The 18,078-nt window shown below is 47.4% G+C and overlaps 1 protein-coding gene across 1 annotated transcript; it reads right to left on the bottom strand.

Moving 5' to 3' along the window:
- Positions 1-15,192: 15,192 nt before the first annotated feature.
- Positions 15,193-16,107, bottom strand: LOC130462526 (uncharacterized). Its single transcript, XM_056830936.1, has 2 exons — positions 15,588-16,107; positions 15,193-15,300 (listed from the first exon to the last, which is right to left on the bottom strand). Exons 1-2 carry the CDS (start codon positions 16,042-16,044, stop codon positions 15,266-15,268), a joined length of 492 nt encoding a protein of 163 aa, XP_056686914.1. The 5' UTR covers positions 16,045-16,107; the 3' UTR covers positions 15,193-15,265.
- Between the last annotated feature and the right edge of the window lie 1,971 nt (positions 16,108-18,078).

Below are 18,078 nucleotides of genomic sequence, written 5' to 3'. Positions count from 1 at the left end.
CCCTTCCCATGGAAAAGTCCGAAAGGGGCGATATGGCTTCTGAATTTTCAAATGACGGTACTGATTCGTAGTACTGCTTTCCTTGTACTGGTACTTTAACAAATTTGGCCGGCAAGTTTCCTAGTTGTATTTGATAATACTTCAATAGGAAGTGTTCCGGTGTTGTAAAGATGGAAACAATGGGCTTCGAATGAAGGCCCTTTTGTATGTGTTGAAGATCTTGCTTGTTTGAATGAGTGGAGTCCGAATTCACCTGCACAAGAGCAAAGTCACTAGCCTCGGGGGTGTTTCCGAGGAAAGCCCCTCCGATGCCTAAGTAAGAATGATGCTCGGATTCTAGAGAGAAGTTCTCTAGAAGAGTAGTCTTAAGGCGGTAAATTGGACGTACCTTGAGGTGTGAGCCTTGGCGGCCTATTTATAGTGTTTGCATAATAAATGCCCATAGGTCATTTATTACTATTGGGCCTTGGGCCTTAATGGATGGCTGAATAGCCACTGGTGGGTTCGATGTTGTTGTTTAGAGCCTTTGGGCTTTGGACTTAGTGGCCCAATTGAGAGTCAATTGGGAGCCCAAACAACATGCCCCCCAGACCCGGTCCATTTAGAATTAAATGGGTGGGTTTCCAGCTGTCAGAAGTCCGAAAGTTCCCTCTCTTTTTTGAAAAGGGATGATTTGCATTGATGACAAGTGTTGGGAATTGTACTGTGTCATGGAGATCGTGGGTTTGAGGAAGTTGATGCGCCCTTTCTCTTTTCTATAAATACTGGGTGCTTTGCTCCTTTTTAACTTTTTACTCCTTATTTCAAACCCATTCTCTCTCTAAATTCCGGCGATCGCAGTGCAATTTGCTTCTTCAGATCTACGAAATTCGGCCAACTTTAGACTTCGGGAACTTGTGTTGTTCGCTTTATCGGCGAATTCCGCTTCGGAAAAAGGTAATTTGTTTCTGAGTTCTCCTTTTTTCTTCGTTCTTCCTTCTACCCCTCAATCTAAACCCTAGATCGAGATTTCGCGACCATGGCAAAGAATAGGGGCAAAAGCAAGTTCGTTGTTGGCTCCTCGAGTGAGAGAGAGAACGTGCCTTCGGGGAGGTTACCGAAATCTTCGAGGGGTCGACCTTCGGAGAGGCCGTTGGAGAAGAGTTCGATTGGTTGGGATGCTTCCGAAGATGAACGCGCAACCTCTGGTGAGAGAGCTGGCTTTTCGGGTGCTCGTCGTCGTTACTCCGAGTTTCCAGTTCATTGGACGGAAGCTGATCCGAAGGGCAAGTATGCCTCAATTTTGCATGAGACCACGCAGATCGACGGTCCGTTGGAGAAATCGGTCAGCGGTGACTGGTTGGTGGAAGCGAAGTTAGGGAATTATCATCGGAAGGCCGAGGAGCTATACGGAATTCAGCATGCCTTGGGGTATTGGTGCGAGCTTCCTGAGCAAGAGCGTCCTCGGGTGACTCATCCACCGAGGGGGTTCATTTCCGTGTATACTCACCATTTGGAGAATGGTCTCCGCTTTCCTCTGGATCCGTTCGTATCCGAGCTTTTGGTGTCGTACAACATTAGTTTGGCCCAGCTCACACCCAAATCTATGAGGCACATAATCGGATTTAGATGGGTGTGTGACTTCGTCAATTTCCCCTGCTCTGTCGCTGTTTTTCGGGATCTTCACGATCTGGTTCTCAACCATGCTTCCAAGGGTGATGGGTATGGTTGGTGGACCATTGTCAACAAGAAGTCCCGAAAGAGGGGGGATCCGAACTACATCACGGCGTACCCCTACCTTAGCTCTGACCACAATTGGAAAACGGAGTGGTTGCTCGTCCGTGTGCCGACGGATCCGAAGCATCCCAACTTTTATCGTCCTCCGAAGTGGTTCGTGGCTCCTGATCCTGATATGAGGGGTGTGGCAGCTCCAGATCGGAACCATCGCCACTATGTGGACCTCCTCCAGTGGTTCTTGGCCCAAGAGGATAACCATCGACTGCCGTCTAGCTGGCTTCCGAATCTCAATTACATTTTGAGGGAGGACATTCTTGCTGTTGCCGGTCTCAGCAGGATCTTTGACAGGGGTAGGTGTCTTTCGGCTGAGACCGTTTTTCAGTGAGTTTGTCCTCTTTCCTGCTTCGTTTTGCTGACATGTTTTGTGCTTTGTTTTTGCAGAGTACGGCTTTAGCCGCATTGATCCTAAGAAGTTGGGCATTTCTTTGGATTTGAAGACTATTCACGACCCGGCTCCCGAGTACAAGTTCGGAAAAGATAACCCTCGTAATCCTCGTCTGAAGGATTACGTGTTGTCTCCTTCGGGGGTTGCTCGGATATCCGAAGTTCGAGCTGATCCGTGGGATTCCGCCTCCTCTGTTGAAGCTGTTCCTGTGAAGGTTGTGCTTCCTGAGTTGAAGACAACTTCGGACCCGGTGAGTGTTCATTTATAGGCTCGATTTTCTGTTTGTCTTTTTCTTTTCGGTTGGCCGTCGGCTAACGTCTTGGTCCTGGACCATCTTTTTAGGGTCCTGGGACTGACGCTGTGCCGCGTGCCGTTCCTTCGGTTTCATCTCCGGCTCGGATAGATATCTCTTTATCTAGGAACCGGGTATTTCCCGCTTTTTTCTCTATTTCTTCCTTTTTCTTCTTTTATATTCGTTGACCCTTGGTCTCCCCTTTTTAGGATCAACGCAAAAGGAAGGGTAGCACTCTTTTGAGGCCTTCCACGCATCCGAAGAAAGCGAAGGCTTCTCAGCCCTCGGAGAAGGTATTTGTTCTGACTTGGAGTTTTTGTAGTTCGTTTCTCCCTTTTTCTGAAACTAATCTTTGAACGCTTGCTATGTAGGAAGCGGTTTCGGAAGTTATGCCTCCTCCTAAGAATCTTCTTCACTTCATGCCCTTGCCGGGGCAGAAGTTAAAGAGTGTGGTGGTTGCTGAACCGCCGCCCGTGGATCAGCCGCTGATCGAGGAAGATATCATCCCCTCTCCCCTGAAACCATCTGCTGCTTCGGGGATCGAAATCCAGGATATCACCGAGGTGATGGAGGCGATTGAAGCCGATTTTGTTCCTGGTTTGGTTGTCCCTGAGGTAGCTGAGGAGAAGGAGTCTGTTGATCTTCCCTTCGAGAGAGAGAAGAGTCCAGACAAGGAGATGATAGATCTCTCGGGCCCCGAAGCTGCGGTCCCCGAGGTTCAGAAGGAGGTTCCCTCTGCTGGAGAGGAGGAGCAGCCCGAGCAAGGTTTGACGAGGAAGAGGCGCCACTCAACTTTGGGCTCTACTTCTACCTCGGCCCTGGATAGGCTGATCCATGCTGATCCCTGTTCGGATGTTCCGCTAAAACGGATCCCCGAAGAAGTAAGGGAGGCGATGGCTCGATATGCTAGGGCTCCGATTTTGGGAGAGGACCCCTTGGCCCACGTGGGATCCTTAGTGGGCCCCGAGGCTGCTCGGGAGAATCTGCTTCGTGCTAACCCGCAGTGGAGGGTTCCTGGGGCCGAAGAGAGGAATCCGGCTATGATGGCCCAGTACTATCTGAACGAGGTAATTTGCTAGATTTTTCTCTTTGAGTTGTGTTTTTGTTTTATGTTTTTCCTATTTTGCTCATCTTTCTCTCGTTCCCAGGCTGTTTTCTGGTCTTCGTTCGCTTCCGAGTGTAGCTCGGTTGAGGAGAAACAACTGAGGAAATATCGTGAGGCTTATGCTCGTGATATTCCCATTTTGGACCAGAAGGCTGGGCAACTCCTCTCCGAGCTTACGGAACTCAAGCAGCTGTACCTTCATTATAGTCGCGAGGCTAGAGAGTCTGCTGAGAAGATCGGGACCGAGGTTGGCCAGCTCATCTTCCGAGTTGAAGAGGATGCTGAGAAGATCGCTTCCTTTGCTGAGGAAAAGAAGGATATGGCCGCTAAGTTCGCTAGCGAACTTGAGGAAAAAGATAGACTCTTCCAGGAGATGAAGTCTAAATTTGAAGCGGCCGACAAGGAGCATAAAGAGGCGGAGTTAAGGCTCCACCATTTTGTCTAGCATCGGGAGCTGATCCAGCAGCAAGCTGATAAGGTGCCTGTCCTTCGGCTGAAGCTTCGGGAAAAGGATGACTATATTCGGAAGCTGGAGCAGGAGCGAGTCAACCTCTACACTGCTGATCAGTGTAGAGAGCAGTACTGGAACGGCATCCTGGGTGCTCGGCGCATGTTTGCGAAGCACATGCCTCACTTCCCTTGGAACGAGAAAGTTCCCCTATGGATGCAGGCCGAGGACCACTTGGTGGAATGCCAAGCTGATCGAGATGAAGCTGAAGCTGAACGCCAAGCTGCTCTTGCAGAGGCTCGGGCCCAGAAGGCCACTTCCGAGGGTGATACTACTGCTGGGGGTTCTTCGAAGGATGCTCCCCTGGGGGCCGCTCCTGAGACTCCTAAGAGTTAGGGACTCGGGCAGTCGTCTTCTTCAGAGTCGGTCGGTTCCAGTTGAGGACTTCCGAATATGTGCTTGCTTTTCCCCCTTTTGCCTCGGCGCTGCGTTGTACTCGTTTCTTTTTGCTTTCTTAGTACTTCGGTAGGCCGGTATTGTCTGTTGATGGCTGCCGATTTTAACTGTTTCATTTTGTTTTCAATTTTTGAGGTTTTCAATGTATTTGTACTTCCCCCAAATATTGAATAAAAAATGAATGTTTGTTACTTGGCTGCTTCTTTTCAACTTGTTCTTTCGCAATTTTAGGTCTTTAAATCCGTAGATTTCTCGAGCTCCTCTTTCTGTAGACTTGTTAAAAACCTTTTGATCTTGCGAGCTCTTTAAATCCGTAGATCGGTTAAGAGACTTTTTAACTTTTGCGAGTTCTTCAAATCCGTAGATCTGCTAAGAGACTCTTTGACTTTGTGAGTTCTTCAAATCCGTAGATCTGCTAAGAGACTCTTTAGTTTTGCGAGTTCTTCAAATCCGTAGATCTGCTAAGAGACTCTTTAGTTTTGCGAGTTCTTCAAATCCGTAGATCTGCTAAGAGACTCTTTAGTTTCCAGACTCTTCAAATCCGTCGATCTGCTCAGAGGTTTGGATTGTTCTTCCGATCTCTTGTGGTTCGGAAACCTGGGCAAGAGATCGCTAGTCTGCCTCTTTAGTTATGCCTTCGGCGATCCGTGGATCTGAGCCGGAGTTTTATAACTTGATTCGAGCGACTGTTTGTTGCGAACAAATTTTATTAGGGTACCGCGAATCCGAGGATTCTGGACGATTCCCTGAAGTGTATGATTTGGTCATTTCTTGCATTTTATCAAGGAATGGGCAAAGTCAACCTGTTTTTAGTCTCGGATTGATCAGATCCGAGGCTGCATATATATATAAAGGGACAATAATTATAGAGATAAGTTTAATGAAACACATGGTGCCAATGGCTCTCCTCTTCTCATTAAACAACTTACTTGGTTTACAGACAGAGATCATACAAAATATTTCTTGAGAACATCGGTATTCCAATGGTTCTTCAGAATTGTTCCATCTAACTGTTTCAGCATATACGTGCCTGGCCTTTTTTCGGAATGGATGATGTATGGTCCTTCCCAAGTGGCTGAGAGTTTGCCATGGATCCGTCCTTTCTGAACCGAGGCGGCGTTTCTGAGTACTAGATCACCGACTTTTAGGGGTCTGGCGTTGACTCTTCGGTTGTAATGCTTGTTGACCCTCTGCAAATAGGCTGCGTTGAGTGTCCTTGCATCGTTCCGAGCTTCGTCCAGTAGATCGAGAGCTTCGGATAGAAGTTGATTGTTGCTTTCTCCTTGGAGCCCATCATACCTGTTGTATGCCTGGATCCTCAGGCTTTCTGTTCCGATTTCCACAGGAATTACAGCTTCGGATCCGTATACAAGGTGGAACGGTGTTTGCCCGGTAGCTTCTTTCTCAGTGGTCCGAAGGGACCATAGCGTTCCGGGTAGCTCTTCTAACCATTTGTTTTTGTCATCTTCGACTCTTTTCTTGAGTGCATTGAGGATGAGTTTGTTAGCAGCTTCGGCTTGCCCGTTGCTTTGTGGGTGACAGACTGCCGAGTACGCTAGGTGTATGCCGAACTGTTTGCACCACTTTTGCAACGGGGTGTTGTCGAACTGTTTCCCGTGGTCGAAGACCATCAGTCTTGGTATGCCGAACCTTGTGATGATGTTCTGCCATATGAACTTGCGGACCTGAGGTTCGGTGATGGAGGAGACAGCTTCGGCTTCGATCCATTTGCTAAAATAGTCGACTCCTACAATCAACCACTTCTTCTGGTTCGTCGCTGAGGGGAAGGGACCAATGATGTCTAACCCCCACTGTGCGAACGGTAAGGGATACAGTGTTGATTGTAGGGTTTGAGCTGGTTGATGGATGGCTGGTGCGAACTTTTGGCATTTCTCGCATTTTCTTGCCATCTGCTTTGCCTCGGAAACCATAGTGGGCCACCAGTACCCAGCCCGAAGGGCTTTATGTGCTAATGTCCTACCTCCAATGTGGTTTCCGCATATCCCGAGGTGGATTTCCCTTAGGATGTAGTCAGCGTCTGTTGGACCCACACATTTTAGCAGCGGAGCAGAGAATGATTTCCTCATGAGCTCTCCTTCGGCGCTGATGATGAACCATCTGTTGAATCTTTTCAGTTTTCTCGCTTGCAGCTTATCTTCGGGAAGTTCTCCCCTTTCTTTGTATGCAACTACTGCGTCCATCCAGCTAGGTTCGGTACGTAAGCTGCATACTGTGGTGGGTAGCAAGTCGATGCTTCTCTCTTGGTGAACTTCCACGTGGACCGACCTGTTTAGGTCGATGAGTGTTGAGCTTGCGAGTTTTGACAGTGCGTCTGCTTGCGTGTTCTGTCCTCGGGGAATGAGGATGACTTCAAAGGATCTTAACTTTGACGTTAAGGATTTAATTTTTGCTAAATAGGCTGTCATGCTGGGCCATTTGGCCTCATACTCCCCTCGGATCTGGTTGGCTACAAGCTGGGAATCAGTTTTGAGGCGAACATGTTCGGCCTCCAGGGATAGACAAAGCTCTATCCCTGCGATTGCGGCCTCGTATTCGGCCTCGTTGTTGGTTGCTTTGAAGCCGAACTTCAATGCATACTCTATGCTTTTCCCCGTCGGGGGGATCAGTACAACTCCTGCCCCTGAGCCGTTTATTGTGGAAGATCCGTCAGTGAAGACCTCCCAAGTGCTTTTCGTATCATCCAACATTTCCTGGTATGAGCATTCGGCCAAGAAGTCTGCCAATGCTTGTGCTTTGATTGCTGTCCTCGGCTGATATTTGATGCCGAACTCTGATAGTTCGAAGGCCCAGGCAGCCAATCTTCCTGACCTCTCTATTTTGTCGAGTACTTTTTCGAGCGGTTGGTCAGTTAGCACTGTGATCTGGTGGGAGTCGAAGTATGGCCTCAGTTTTCGTGCAGCTACCACTACTGCATATGCGACTTTCTCGATGAGTGGGTACCGGGTTTCGGCCCCTGTGAGTGTTCGGCTGGTGAAGTAGATTGGCTGTTGCTTCTTTTCTTCTTCCCGAAGAAGCACTGCGCTGACGGTTCCAGGGCTAACTGCGACATATAGGTACAGGGTTTCCCCCTCCTTTGGTCTGGCCAGTGTCGGCAGTTGAGCTAGGTGGGCTCTGAGTTGCTGAAAAGCTTCTTTTTGCTCCTGTTCCCATATCAGTTCGGGATCCACTTTCCTCGGGACCCCTTTTTTCTTGACTGGTTCTGCTTCTCCTCCGGGGAGGTTCTTTGGTTTCAGTGCTTTGAAGAAGGGGGCTCCCTTGTCCGAGGCTTTTGATATGAACCTTGTTAGTGCGGCTAACCTGCCGGTTAGCCTCTGCACATCTCTCTTGGTCTTCGGCTCGGGTAAATCTAATGCCGCTTGGACTTTGTCTGGGTTCGCATCAATTCCTCTTTCGCTCACCATGAATCCGAGGAATTTCCCTGATTTCACCCCGAAGACGCATTTTTTTGGGTTCAGCTTCATGCTGTATTTCCTCAGATTTCCGAAGGTCTCTGCCAGGTCTTTGACGTGGTCTTCCTCCTTGATGCTTTTTACGATGGAGTCATCCACATAGACCTCCACATTCCTCCCTTTCTGGTCGGCGAAGACGTGATCAACTAGCCTCTGGTAGGTGGCTCCGGCATTTTTCAAGCCGAAAGGCATCATTTTGTAGTTGAACACTCCTGCGCTTGTGATGAACGCTGTCTTTGCTCTGTCATCGGGGTGCATGAATACTTGGTGGTAGCCTGAAAAGGCATCCATGAAGCTGAGCAATGCATGGCCGCTGGTGGAGTCAACCAATTGATCTATCCTTGGCAGGGGATAGCAGTCTTTGGGGCAGGCTCGGTTCAGGTCTGTGAAATCTACGCACATTCGCCAGGAGCCGTTCGCTTTTTTGACCATCACCACGTTGGCCAGCCATTTCGGATACATGCATGGTTCAATGAATCCGGCCTCCTGCAACTTTTTCACCTCCTCGGCGATGGCTTTGTTTTTCTCCGAGGAGTAGTTCCTCTTTTTTTGCTTGACTGGCCGAGCTTCAGCGTTGACGTCCAGCTTGTGACAAATCAGCTTCGGATTTATCCCTGGCATATCTGCTGCTGACCATGCAAAGATGTCTTTATGATCCCTGAGTAATCGGATCAAATCGATTCGGAGCCCCGAGCTTAGGCCCTTGCCTATTCGGACGCTCCTGTCTGAATCCTCTTCGAGGAAGATATCCTCCATTTCTTGATCTGGTTCGGGAGATAGGGTTTCGGGGCGGGCATCAACTTCTGCGGGAGACAAGCTGCTCGTGCTTGCTCTTCTCCTTTTTGCCTCGCTTTCCTCTCCCTTAGCTCCTTTTTCTTCCTCGGGGCCGTCCTCTAGTTTGGGCTTTCGGACAGCAGTGTGGCAGGTTCTTCTCGCCACTTCTTGATCACCTCTGATTCGTTCGGCGAATCCTGCATCCGAGACGTATATCATCAGCTGGTGGTATGTGGAGGGGACTGCTTGCATCTTGTGAATCATGGTTCTCCCCATGATTACGTTGTATACGGAGTCGCAGTCCATCACCAAAAATTCGTCCCGAAGGGTTTTTGCTGCCTGGCCTTCGCCCACTGTGACTGGCAGGGTGATCTTTCCTCGAGGGATAGCTGCGGATCCGTTGAATCCGATCAGAGGATAACTGACTTTCGTCAGTGCTTCCTCTGGCTCTTCGAGGATCAGCTGCTCGAAGCAGTTTCTGAAGATGATATTGACGGCACTTCCTCCGTCGACTAACACTCGATGTACGTTGTGGTTATTGAGGTCCATGGAGATGACCAGAGGATCGTCATGTTTGTACTGGACTCCGAAGCAATCATCAGCAGTGAAGGTCATGTTCGGGGGGTGTGGCTGGTTGTCTCCCACCGCGCTGAAGTTGACCCGATGGGAGAGGGCTCTTAGGTGTTTTTTGCTGGCCTGGCCAGACTTCTGTCCCCCGAACACCACTAGGATGTCATTTTTCTTGTGCCCTGTTGCTTCGTAGACCCTTTTCTGGGGTTGCTCGTGTTGTTTGCCGCTTGCGGCCTTTTCTTTTTCCTCCCTTCGGTCTAACAAGTACTGTTTCAGGTAGCCTCGGCGAACGAGGTCCTCAATGTTGTCTTTCAGCGAGTTGCATTCTTCGGTATGGTGACCGAAGTCATCATGGAACTCGCACCATTTGTTCTTGTTTCTCCGAGCTGGGTTGGACTTGAGCTTCCCAGGTAGTTTCCACTTTTCGTCATTTCTGTTGAGGCTGAATATCTCCTTTCGGGGCAGAGCTAGTGGAGTGTAGTTGGTGTACTTGGGTTGAAGTTCACCCCTTCTCCCGTCTTTCTTCGGGCTCATCTCTCTAGCTCCTACTTTCTCTTTCCCCTTCCTTGAGCTACCCTCGGGCTTGCTCTAGGTATTCTTTGTGTCTCTCGGATCCGACGATCCTTTCAGTCTTGCAGCGGCCTTGTTGAACTCCTCGGTTCTGATGAACGCATCAGCCATTTGGAGCACGTCAGCTATTCTGGAGGGGTTCTTCATTGAGAGTTCGTCACGGAACTTCCCTTCCTGGAGCGCGTGCTTCAAGGCGAAGATGGCCACGTCTGGCTGCAAGTTTGGTATGTTTGTTGATTCCTTCATGAATCTGGCCATGAATTCTCTCAGACTTTCGTCTCTTTCTTGTTGGATTGAGGTCAGTTCTGCTGTGGTTCGCTCGGGGCGATTGTTGCTCACGAACTGTGTGCAGAATCTCTTTTTCAGCTTTTTCCAGCTCTTGATCGATCCCTTCGGCAGCGATCTAAACCACTCTCCCGCCACTCCGGTTAGCGTGGTTGGGAAGTATTTACACCAGCATGCTTCGGAGTAGGGACTCAAGAACATTTGCTGCTCGTAGGAGATGACATGATCCCTCGGATCTGTGATTCCGCTGTAGGTTAGGTGAGCTGGCAGTCGTACCCTCGGTATTTCTTCCATGATCAGCTCGTCCGAGAAAGGGGATGACGTAGGAGTCATGATTCTTTTCCCGAGTCTAGCCCTGATGCCTTCGTTTGCCGAGGTTCTGTGATTAGAACGTTCGGGCGTACGATGGGGGCTAGGGGTTCGATCATGCCTCCTGTCTCTTCTTCTTTCTCGGCTACTGACCTCGGGTCGTTCGCCAGATCTGCTCGACTCACCTACCCCGAGTCTCGTATGGATCGAAGGTCTTAACCTTGAGTGGACCGAGGGCCTCAACCTGCTGAGTACCGAGCTTCGGATCCGAGTGTTACGAGTAGTTGATTCGCTTTGGAGGGCTGTTGGAGTAGGCGATGGTCTCGCAAACCAATCTGGTTGCTGTTGTGCCCTTTTTTGGGTGTCCCACGTGCTTTCCATCCACCTCGACGTCAAGTGTGTACCTGTCAAGGGAAGGAGTTCTCGTTCGGGTCTGGACACTTCCGCACTGGGTGGCTCGTTCAGCCTTCGCCTGGTCCTCCTCTCTTCTCTGCGGTCATTTGCCAGTCCTTGCTGCTTCTCATTGAAGAGGAAGTTTTGCATGATGGTCATGGCCGCAGTGAGCTCTTCCCTAGTTGGAATCGGAGGTCCTGCATTTGTGGCGGTCGTAGCTCTGCTTGGCTGTGACCTCGCCATCGATTGAGGGTGCCCCTCTTGGTCAGATTCTGAATCTGACCGCACCATCATATCGTCGTCATTGTTGTTAACAACATCATTCACCATTTTCGCGGAAAGAGGTGATTGATGTCTTTCAAAGGCTTTGAAGTGTTCTTCCCCACAGACGGCGCCAAATTGTTCCGGTGTTGTAAAGATGGAAACAATGGGCTTCGAATGAAGGCCCTTTTGTATGTGTTGAAGATCTTGCTTGTTTGAATGAGTGGAGTCCGAATTCACCTGCACAAGAGCAAAGTCACTAGCCTCGGGGGTGTTTCCGAGGAAAGCCCCTCCGATGCCTAAGTAAGAATGATGCTCGGATTCTAGAGAGAAGTTCTCTAGAAGAGTAGTCTTAAGGCGGTAAATTGGACGTACCTTGAGGTGTGAGCCTTGGCGGCCTATTTATAGTGTTTGCATAATAAATGCCCATAGGTCATTTATTACTATTGGGCCTTGGGCCTTAATGGATGGCTGAATAGCCACTGGTGGGTTCGATGTTGTTGTTTAGAGCCTTTGGGCTTTGGACTTAGTGGCCCAATTGAGAGTCAATTGGGAGCCCAAACAGGAAGTATGGAGTATTAGATTATTGGCTTCAATTTGGATAGACTATTTGTTGTAATACAAAATGTATCAGATGGAGAATTTTAATTAACATCTTGACTTGGGCTGAAATTTGAAAATGTACATAGTACGAGTATGCATAAACAATACCCACTCCTTCCTGAATACTTCCAATGGTCTGATTATGCATGTATAATTCCGCTTAATATAATATATAGCCAGTAGGTGTCTAGTCTTCCAAGAAATATTCTAAGTTGAGTGAACAACGATGTTATGGTTCCCACATATGGATATATCTTTAGACGATTCCTTGCTCTTTGATTTAGTCTTCCATAGAAACTTCGTAAATGAAATAAGAAATGAAATGGAGAAGACATGTCCTATTTGCTGCAGTTGTTGCCACTGTTTAAATGATATGGTGTCAAATATTGTGTAATCTCGTATCATTCTCATTGATAACACACGTATATATAGTACAACTCAGTTACCTAAACCCTAGGTACACATTAGGTAACTTACCATAGTTAGGACTCTACAGAATATTCACAGAATAATATCTAATATCTTAACATATCTTAACATCCCCCCTCAAGGTGGAGCATGTAGATCTCGAATGCCCATCTTGTTCAAAAAAAACTCAAATTGCGCCTTCCCCAACGCTTTGGTGAAGATATCTGCTAACTGAACCTTCGTCGACACGTACGACGGACTGATGATCCCTTCCTTGATTGCATCTCGAATGAAATGACAATCTGACTCGATGTGTTTTGTCCTTTCATGGAACACCGGATTCTGTGCAATATGCAACGCAGACTGACTGTCGCAATACATCCTCATGCCTTGGTCGTGTGTCACCCCCAAGTCGCGTAGTAGTTGTTTCAACCACTTCAACTCACACGTCAGAGCTGCCATCGACCGATATTCTGCCTCAACAGACGACCGAGAAACAGTATGCTGTTTCTTGGTCTTCCAAGAAACTGGCGACATACCAAGTGACACAAACCATCCAGTCACCGACCGACGCGTCATTGGACACCCTGCCCAATCCGAGTCGCACCACCCCTCCAACTGCAACGCACTGTCCGACCGAAGTAGTATACCTTGACCCGGACACTTCTTCAAATATCTCACTACTCGCAAAGCTGCTTCCCAATGTGCCTCCTTTGGTGCTTGCATAAATTGAGATAGGACATGTACAGAGTAGGCAACGTCTGGTCGCGTGACAGCCAAATAAACCAGACGTCCGATCAGACGCCTATACTGCTCACCGTCCGACAGGTCTGGCCCGTCTGCCAATGCCAACCTATGATTCTGTTCCATGGGAAAGTCCACAGGCTTTGCTCCCAACAATCCGGCCTCTGAGATGATGTCGAGGGCATATTTTCTCTGACATACATAGAACCCTTGACTACTTCGTGCCACCTCTAACCCAAGGAAGTACTTCAGAGCCCCGAGGTCTTTCATTTTAAAACACTCCTTCAAGTATGCCTTAAAACTCTCAAGCGCAAACTTGTTATTGCCCACGATAATCATGTCGTCCACATAAATGAGCACACTCAGCTGCAACGTACCTTTAGACAGAGTAAAGAGCGAATAATCGGACAGCGACTGTCGAAATCCATAGTGCGTCAATGCCGTCGACAACTTCTGGAACCAACATCTAGGTGCTTGTTTCAACCCATACAACGACTTTCTCATTCGACACACTTTGTCAGAGTGATTCTTCTGGAATCCAGGAGGAATCTTCATATAGATCTCTTCCTCCAAGTCACCGTGCAAGAACGCATTGTGGACGTCCATCTGATGCACGTCCCACTGTTTGACAGCCGCGACAGCTAGGAAAGTTCGAACTGTCGCCATCTTCGCGACGGGAGCAAATGTCTCATTATAATCCAACCCTTCCTCCTGATGATTCCCTAAACATACCAATCGAGCCTTCAGTCTCAACAAATTCCCATCCTCATCACGCTTCTCAGTATACACCCATTTACTCCCCAGTGCTTTCTTCCCTTCCGGTAAATTTTCCAACGTCCATGTCCCCTGTTCCTCCAACGCGTCGATTTCAGCAGCCATTGCCTGACGCCACCCCTCATGCTGCATCGCTTGTTTAAAACTCTTAGGAACTTGCCCTTCTTGCAATGCTGCTATATAATGCCTGTGCTTTGACGAAAAACGCTCATAATTAACAAAATATGTGATAGGATAAGGAGTACCTGAGAGTGATGACGTCGTAGGTGTTTTGTCGGAAGTACTATATTTTTCCCGTATTGTATGTATCACACAGTCTTTCAGCTTTGTCGACGGAAACTTCGCACGCTTCCCCCTTCCTAACTCCGTATCCTCCACGCACTGCCTTGTCTCACTCTCGTCACTACCCGTCGTCTCCTCTACACCTGTCTGTGAGGAGACGACGTCTGAATCCACTCGACTAGGTGTTTCATGTTGTTGTTCCTCCCTCACAGGCGACGACACTCCCCTGTCGTCGCCACTGGTCAATGACACCCCCTCATCAGCTCCCGGATGCGACAACACTCCCTCAGTATCACCTGTAGGCGGCGACACCCCAGCAGTATCACCTGCAGGCGACGACACGGTCTCAGGACCCGTAGTCCCACTCTCATCCAAACTCCAATGGTCAAGCCCCCCATGACCATCATGCACTAGTGGCAACACATCCGATTCATGTACAAAAGGAAACGTCCCTTCATGAAACTTGACATCCCGTGAGATGAAGAACTCATGTGTCTCTAGATCATAAAGTTGCCACCCCTTCCTGCCAAACGGATAACCCAAAAACACACATCGGCGACTCCGAGACTCAAACTTATCCCCTTTACACCGGAGATTATATGCATAACACAGACACCCAAACACGCGGATAGGCACATACGATGGTGGTTTACCAAACAACATCTCATAAGGTGTTTTATTGTCAAGGATCGGGGTAGGTGTACGGTTTATCAAGTAACAGGCGGCCAAAATACATTCCCCCCAAAATTTTATTGGAAGATTTCCTTAAAAACGTAACGCCCTCCCAACATTCAAAATATGTTGGTGTTTTCTCTCGACTCTCCCATTTTGTTGAGGCGTCCCAACACACGACGACTCAAACAGAATCCCATGTTGACGAAAATAATTTTGTAAGCAATTGAATTCAGTACCATTATCACTGCGTACTACTCGAAGGGATCTATTAAACTGACACTTAATCATGGCAACAAAATCAAGAAATGTCGATGCAACTTCCATTTTATTACTCAGTAAATAAATCCACACACCTCTAGAATAATCGTCAACAATGGTAAAAAAATACTTTGCCCCACAAGACGAGGGAGTCTTGTAGGGTCCCCATAAATCAAGATGAACCAATTCAAATGTGCGACTAGCACGACTAACACTAACTGGAAAACTCTCCCTACATTGTCTCGCCCGCGGACATACATCACAAATTGTTTTATTCTTCCTAATCTTATGACTCACATGAGGAAGTAACTGCAACACTTTTTCCGACGGATGCCCCATCCGTTGATGCCACAAGTCGACCACACACTCCACTGCTAGCACACGAACCTTTGGAGCCCCACGGAAAAAATATAGTCCTTCCTGTCGATCACCTACGCCAATCACCATCCTCGTCGAGCGGTCCTGAAGAACACACATTTTGTTAGTAAATTGAGCAGCACAATGTAATTCGTCACTTAATTGAGTTACAGAAATTAAATTGCAGTTCAATTTAGGCACAAATAGAACATTATCGAGCACGAAACCATCCTCCAAGACCACCGAACCATATTGGTTTGAATTTGCAGGTTGACCGTCCGGCAACACAACCTGTTGATTTCTTGATGTCTTGATATTTCTCAGGATTGAAATATCACCCGTCACATGACGTGATGCCCCACTGTCAACAATCCAACGTAAATCAAGATTACCTTGCAACTTGTTTGAAGGTCGTGACAAGATGTCAACTATTTGCTGGACTTGCTCCTTCGTCACCCCAACAAGCTCATGATTGGTTGTCGTCACTGCACCCTGCGATCCGTCTCCACTCGTCACAGTGGTTGTCGCCCCTCCTGTGGCATTGCTCACGGCATTGGCACGAGCGACACCACTGGTCGACGACGCTGCCCCGCGAGCTACTCTGCCTCCTCTAATCGACGTCCTGCCTCCTCGACCAGGCCCTCGTCCTCCTCGTTTCTTCTCATCCCACCATTCAGGAAATCCAATCAGCTGATAACAAGTTTCTTCCTCATGACCCTCACGATTGCAATGACCACAAAATCTGCGACTGACATCTCCCGACCTCGACCGAGCCTTAGTCTCGACCTTGAACGCCATGACACTCTCCGGACCTCTCGCAGCCTTGGCGCGCATGGTCTCGGTATTCATAACCGTCTGGTACGCCTCGTCGAGTCCTGGCAACGGCGATCGTGCTAACAGTTGTGCACGAATGGCTTCATAGTGATCATCCAGGCCAATTAGGAAATAGTGCAGACGATCTTCATCGTGAATTTCCCCCACCTGCTTCGCTATATTACACGTACAACCCGCACATACACACCTGGGAACTCGTGCATACTGTACGTACTCCTTCCATACCTTCGACAAGCGGCCATAGTACTCCATGACGCCCTCAGACGTGCCCTGCTTGCAACCACTCAGAGCCATCTTAATATGGCAGACCCTGGTGCCCGACACGACGCAGTACCGCGTCCTCAAATGACTCCACAACTCGTGAGCAATATCAAAGTCCTCCAGATTCGAACGCAAACTCTCGTCAATGGTGTTTGTGATCCAAGACACCACCATCGAATTGACCGCAATCCAATGTTTCATCTTCGTCTCGTCCGTAATGGGCTCCTTCACAGACCCATCAAGAAAACCAAATTTGAATTTTGAAATCATCGAGCGACGAACCGCTTTGGCCCACTCATCGTAGTTCGACGCTCCTCGAAGTTTTACAGGGGTGATGACAATACCGGGGCCGTCACCTGACCCAAGATAGTAGTCCAGGTCGACGGCGGCGGCGATTGTCTTTTGTGGTGGCTCCTCGTCATTACCCATTGTTATGCCCTAGGAATTTGTAACTCCTCAGAACGCAGTACTCAACAAGCGAAGGAATTCGCTGTTCTCAAACTCTCTCAAACTCGTGCGGAAAAAAAATCTAGGGTTTTTAACCTAGGCTCTTGATACCATGTCAAATATTGTGTAATCTCGTATCATTCTCATTGATAACACACGTATATATAGTACAACTCAGTTACCTAAACCCTAGGTACACATTAGGTAACTTACCATAGTTAGGACTCTACAGAATATTCACAGAATAATATCTAATATCTTAACATATCTTAACATATGGCAAGTCAGGAATAAAGGATACTGGGAGCATACAATATGTGGGATTGACAAAACTGTAAAGCATATTTAATTTCTCGTAAAAAGTAGATGCATTCATACAATAGAGAAGAAGATTAGTCGTATAGATAGGGAGTGGACTGACTTCTTACAGTGTTTTTGGTCGGTTGTATTCCTCAAGCTCTTCTTTAGGGTCCCTCCTAGAAGATTAGTGTTTAAGAGCTAACTTATGAGGAGGTTTTTTCTTTGCGCTTGTTAATATACTTTACCTTTAAAAAAAAAAAAAGCAATGATTTCGAAATTAAAATGGTATTGACGCTTCTTTTGAAGGTGGATGAGATCAAATTTTAATTCGTCTACAACCTGTTGAGAGAAAGAGGACAGAGTCAAAGTCCTTGGCGACAAAAAAAAAGGTATTTCTGTTATTTTGTACATCTTTGAATTTCTCTCAAATGACCGTTTTGAGCTCGAAGAAGTCAATTTAGTGCTTGGATGTAATCAAGGTTGCTCAATTTTTTGAAATAAAAATTCAGAAGATGTCGATCTTTAACATAATCCAGTGAACTAAATATATACTTCAATTACGAGATTGTTTTTCGGATATCAGGTATATGTGGCAACACGCATATCAACTAAAAGACAAATAGGTAAAAGACAAAAAAGGAAGTACCATATATTTATGTAAAAAAAGTACCATTCTATAAAAAAAAAGTATCATTTTTGTTTAAAAAAGTACCATTTAATTTCTTTTTTGTCCTTATTTCTATTTTGTCTTTTACTATGATATGTATTTACAAGCACATATCTAATATCCGAATATTCTTCCTCAGTTCATTACTCCGTAATTCATATATAGCGCTAACAAAAGAAATCCCATTGACGGGCTCGAAACCCATCCCTTTTGTGACGGATTTCATGATAAAACCCTTCATAATTTATCCCACAAAATCTACTAACGACCTCTAGCTTTCACTTGTCTTTTTGGACGGGGCTTTTCAATTATGACGACCCTATTTCACGACAAAACCTTTGTAATTGATCTTTTAAGTAATATTATTTCTTGTA

The sequence above is a fragment of the Spinacia oleracea genome, chromosome 6 (genome assembly GCF_020520425.1).
Source record: "Spinacia oleracea cultivar Varoflay chromosome 6, BTI_SOV_V1, whole genome shotgun sequence".
NCBI lineage: Eukaryota > Viridiplantae > Streptophyta > Magnoliopsida > Caryophyllales > Amaranthaceae > Spinacia > Spinacia oleracea.
This window is presented reverse-complemented; position numbering and strand designations above follow the sequence as displayed.

What these genes read in the sequence shown, in the direction of transcription:
- LOC130462526 (XM_056830936.1), bottom strand. Translation starts at nt 16,044, where the DNA reads ATGAATACCGAGACCATGCGCGCCAAGGCTGCGAGAGGTCCGGAGAGT. An exon ending in ACCTTCAAACAAGTTGCAAG is followed by an intron (nt 15,301 to 15,587) that starts GTAATCTTGATT and finishes TGTGTTCTTCAG; the next exon opens with GACCGCTCGACGAGGATGGT.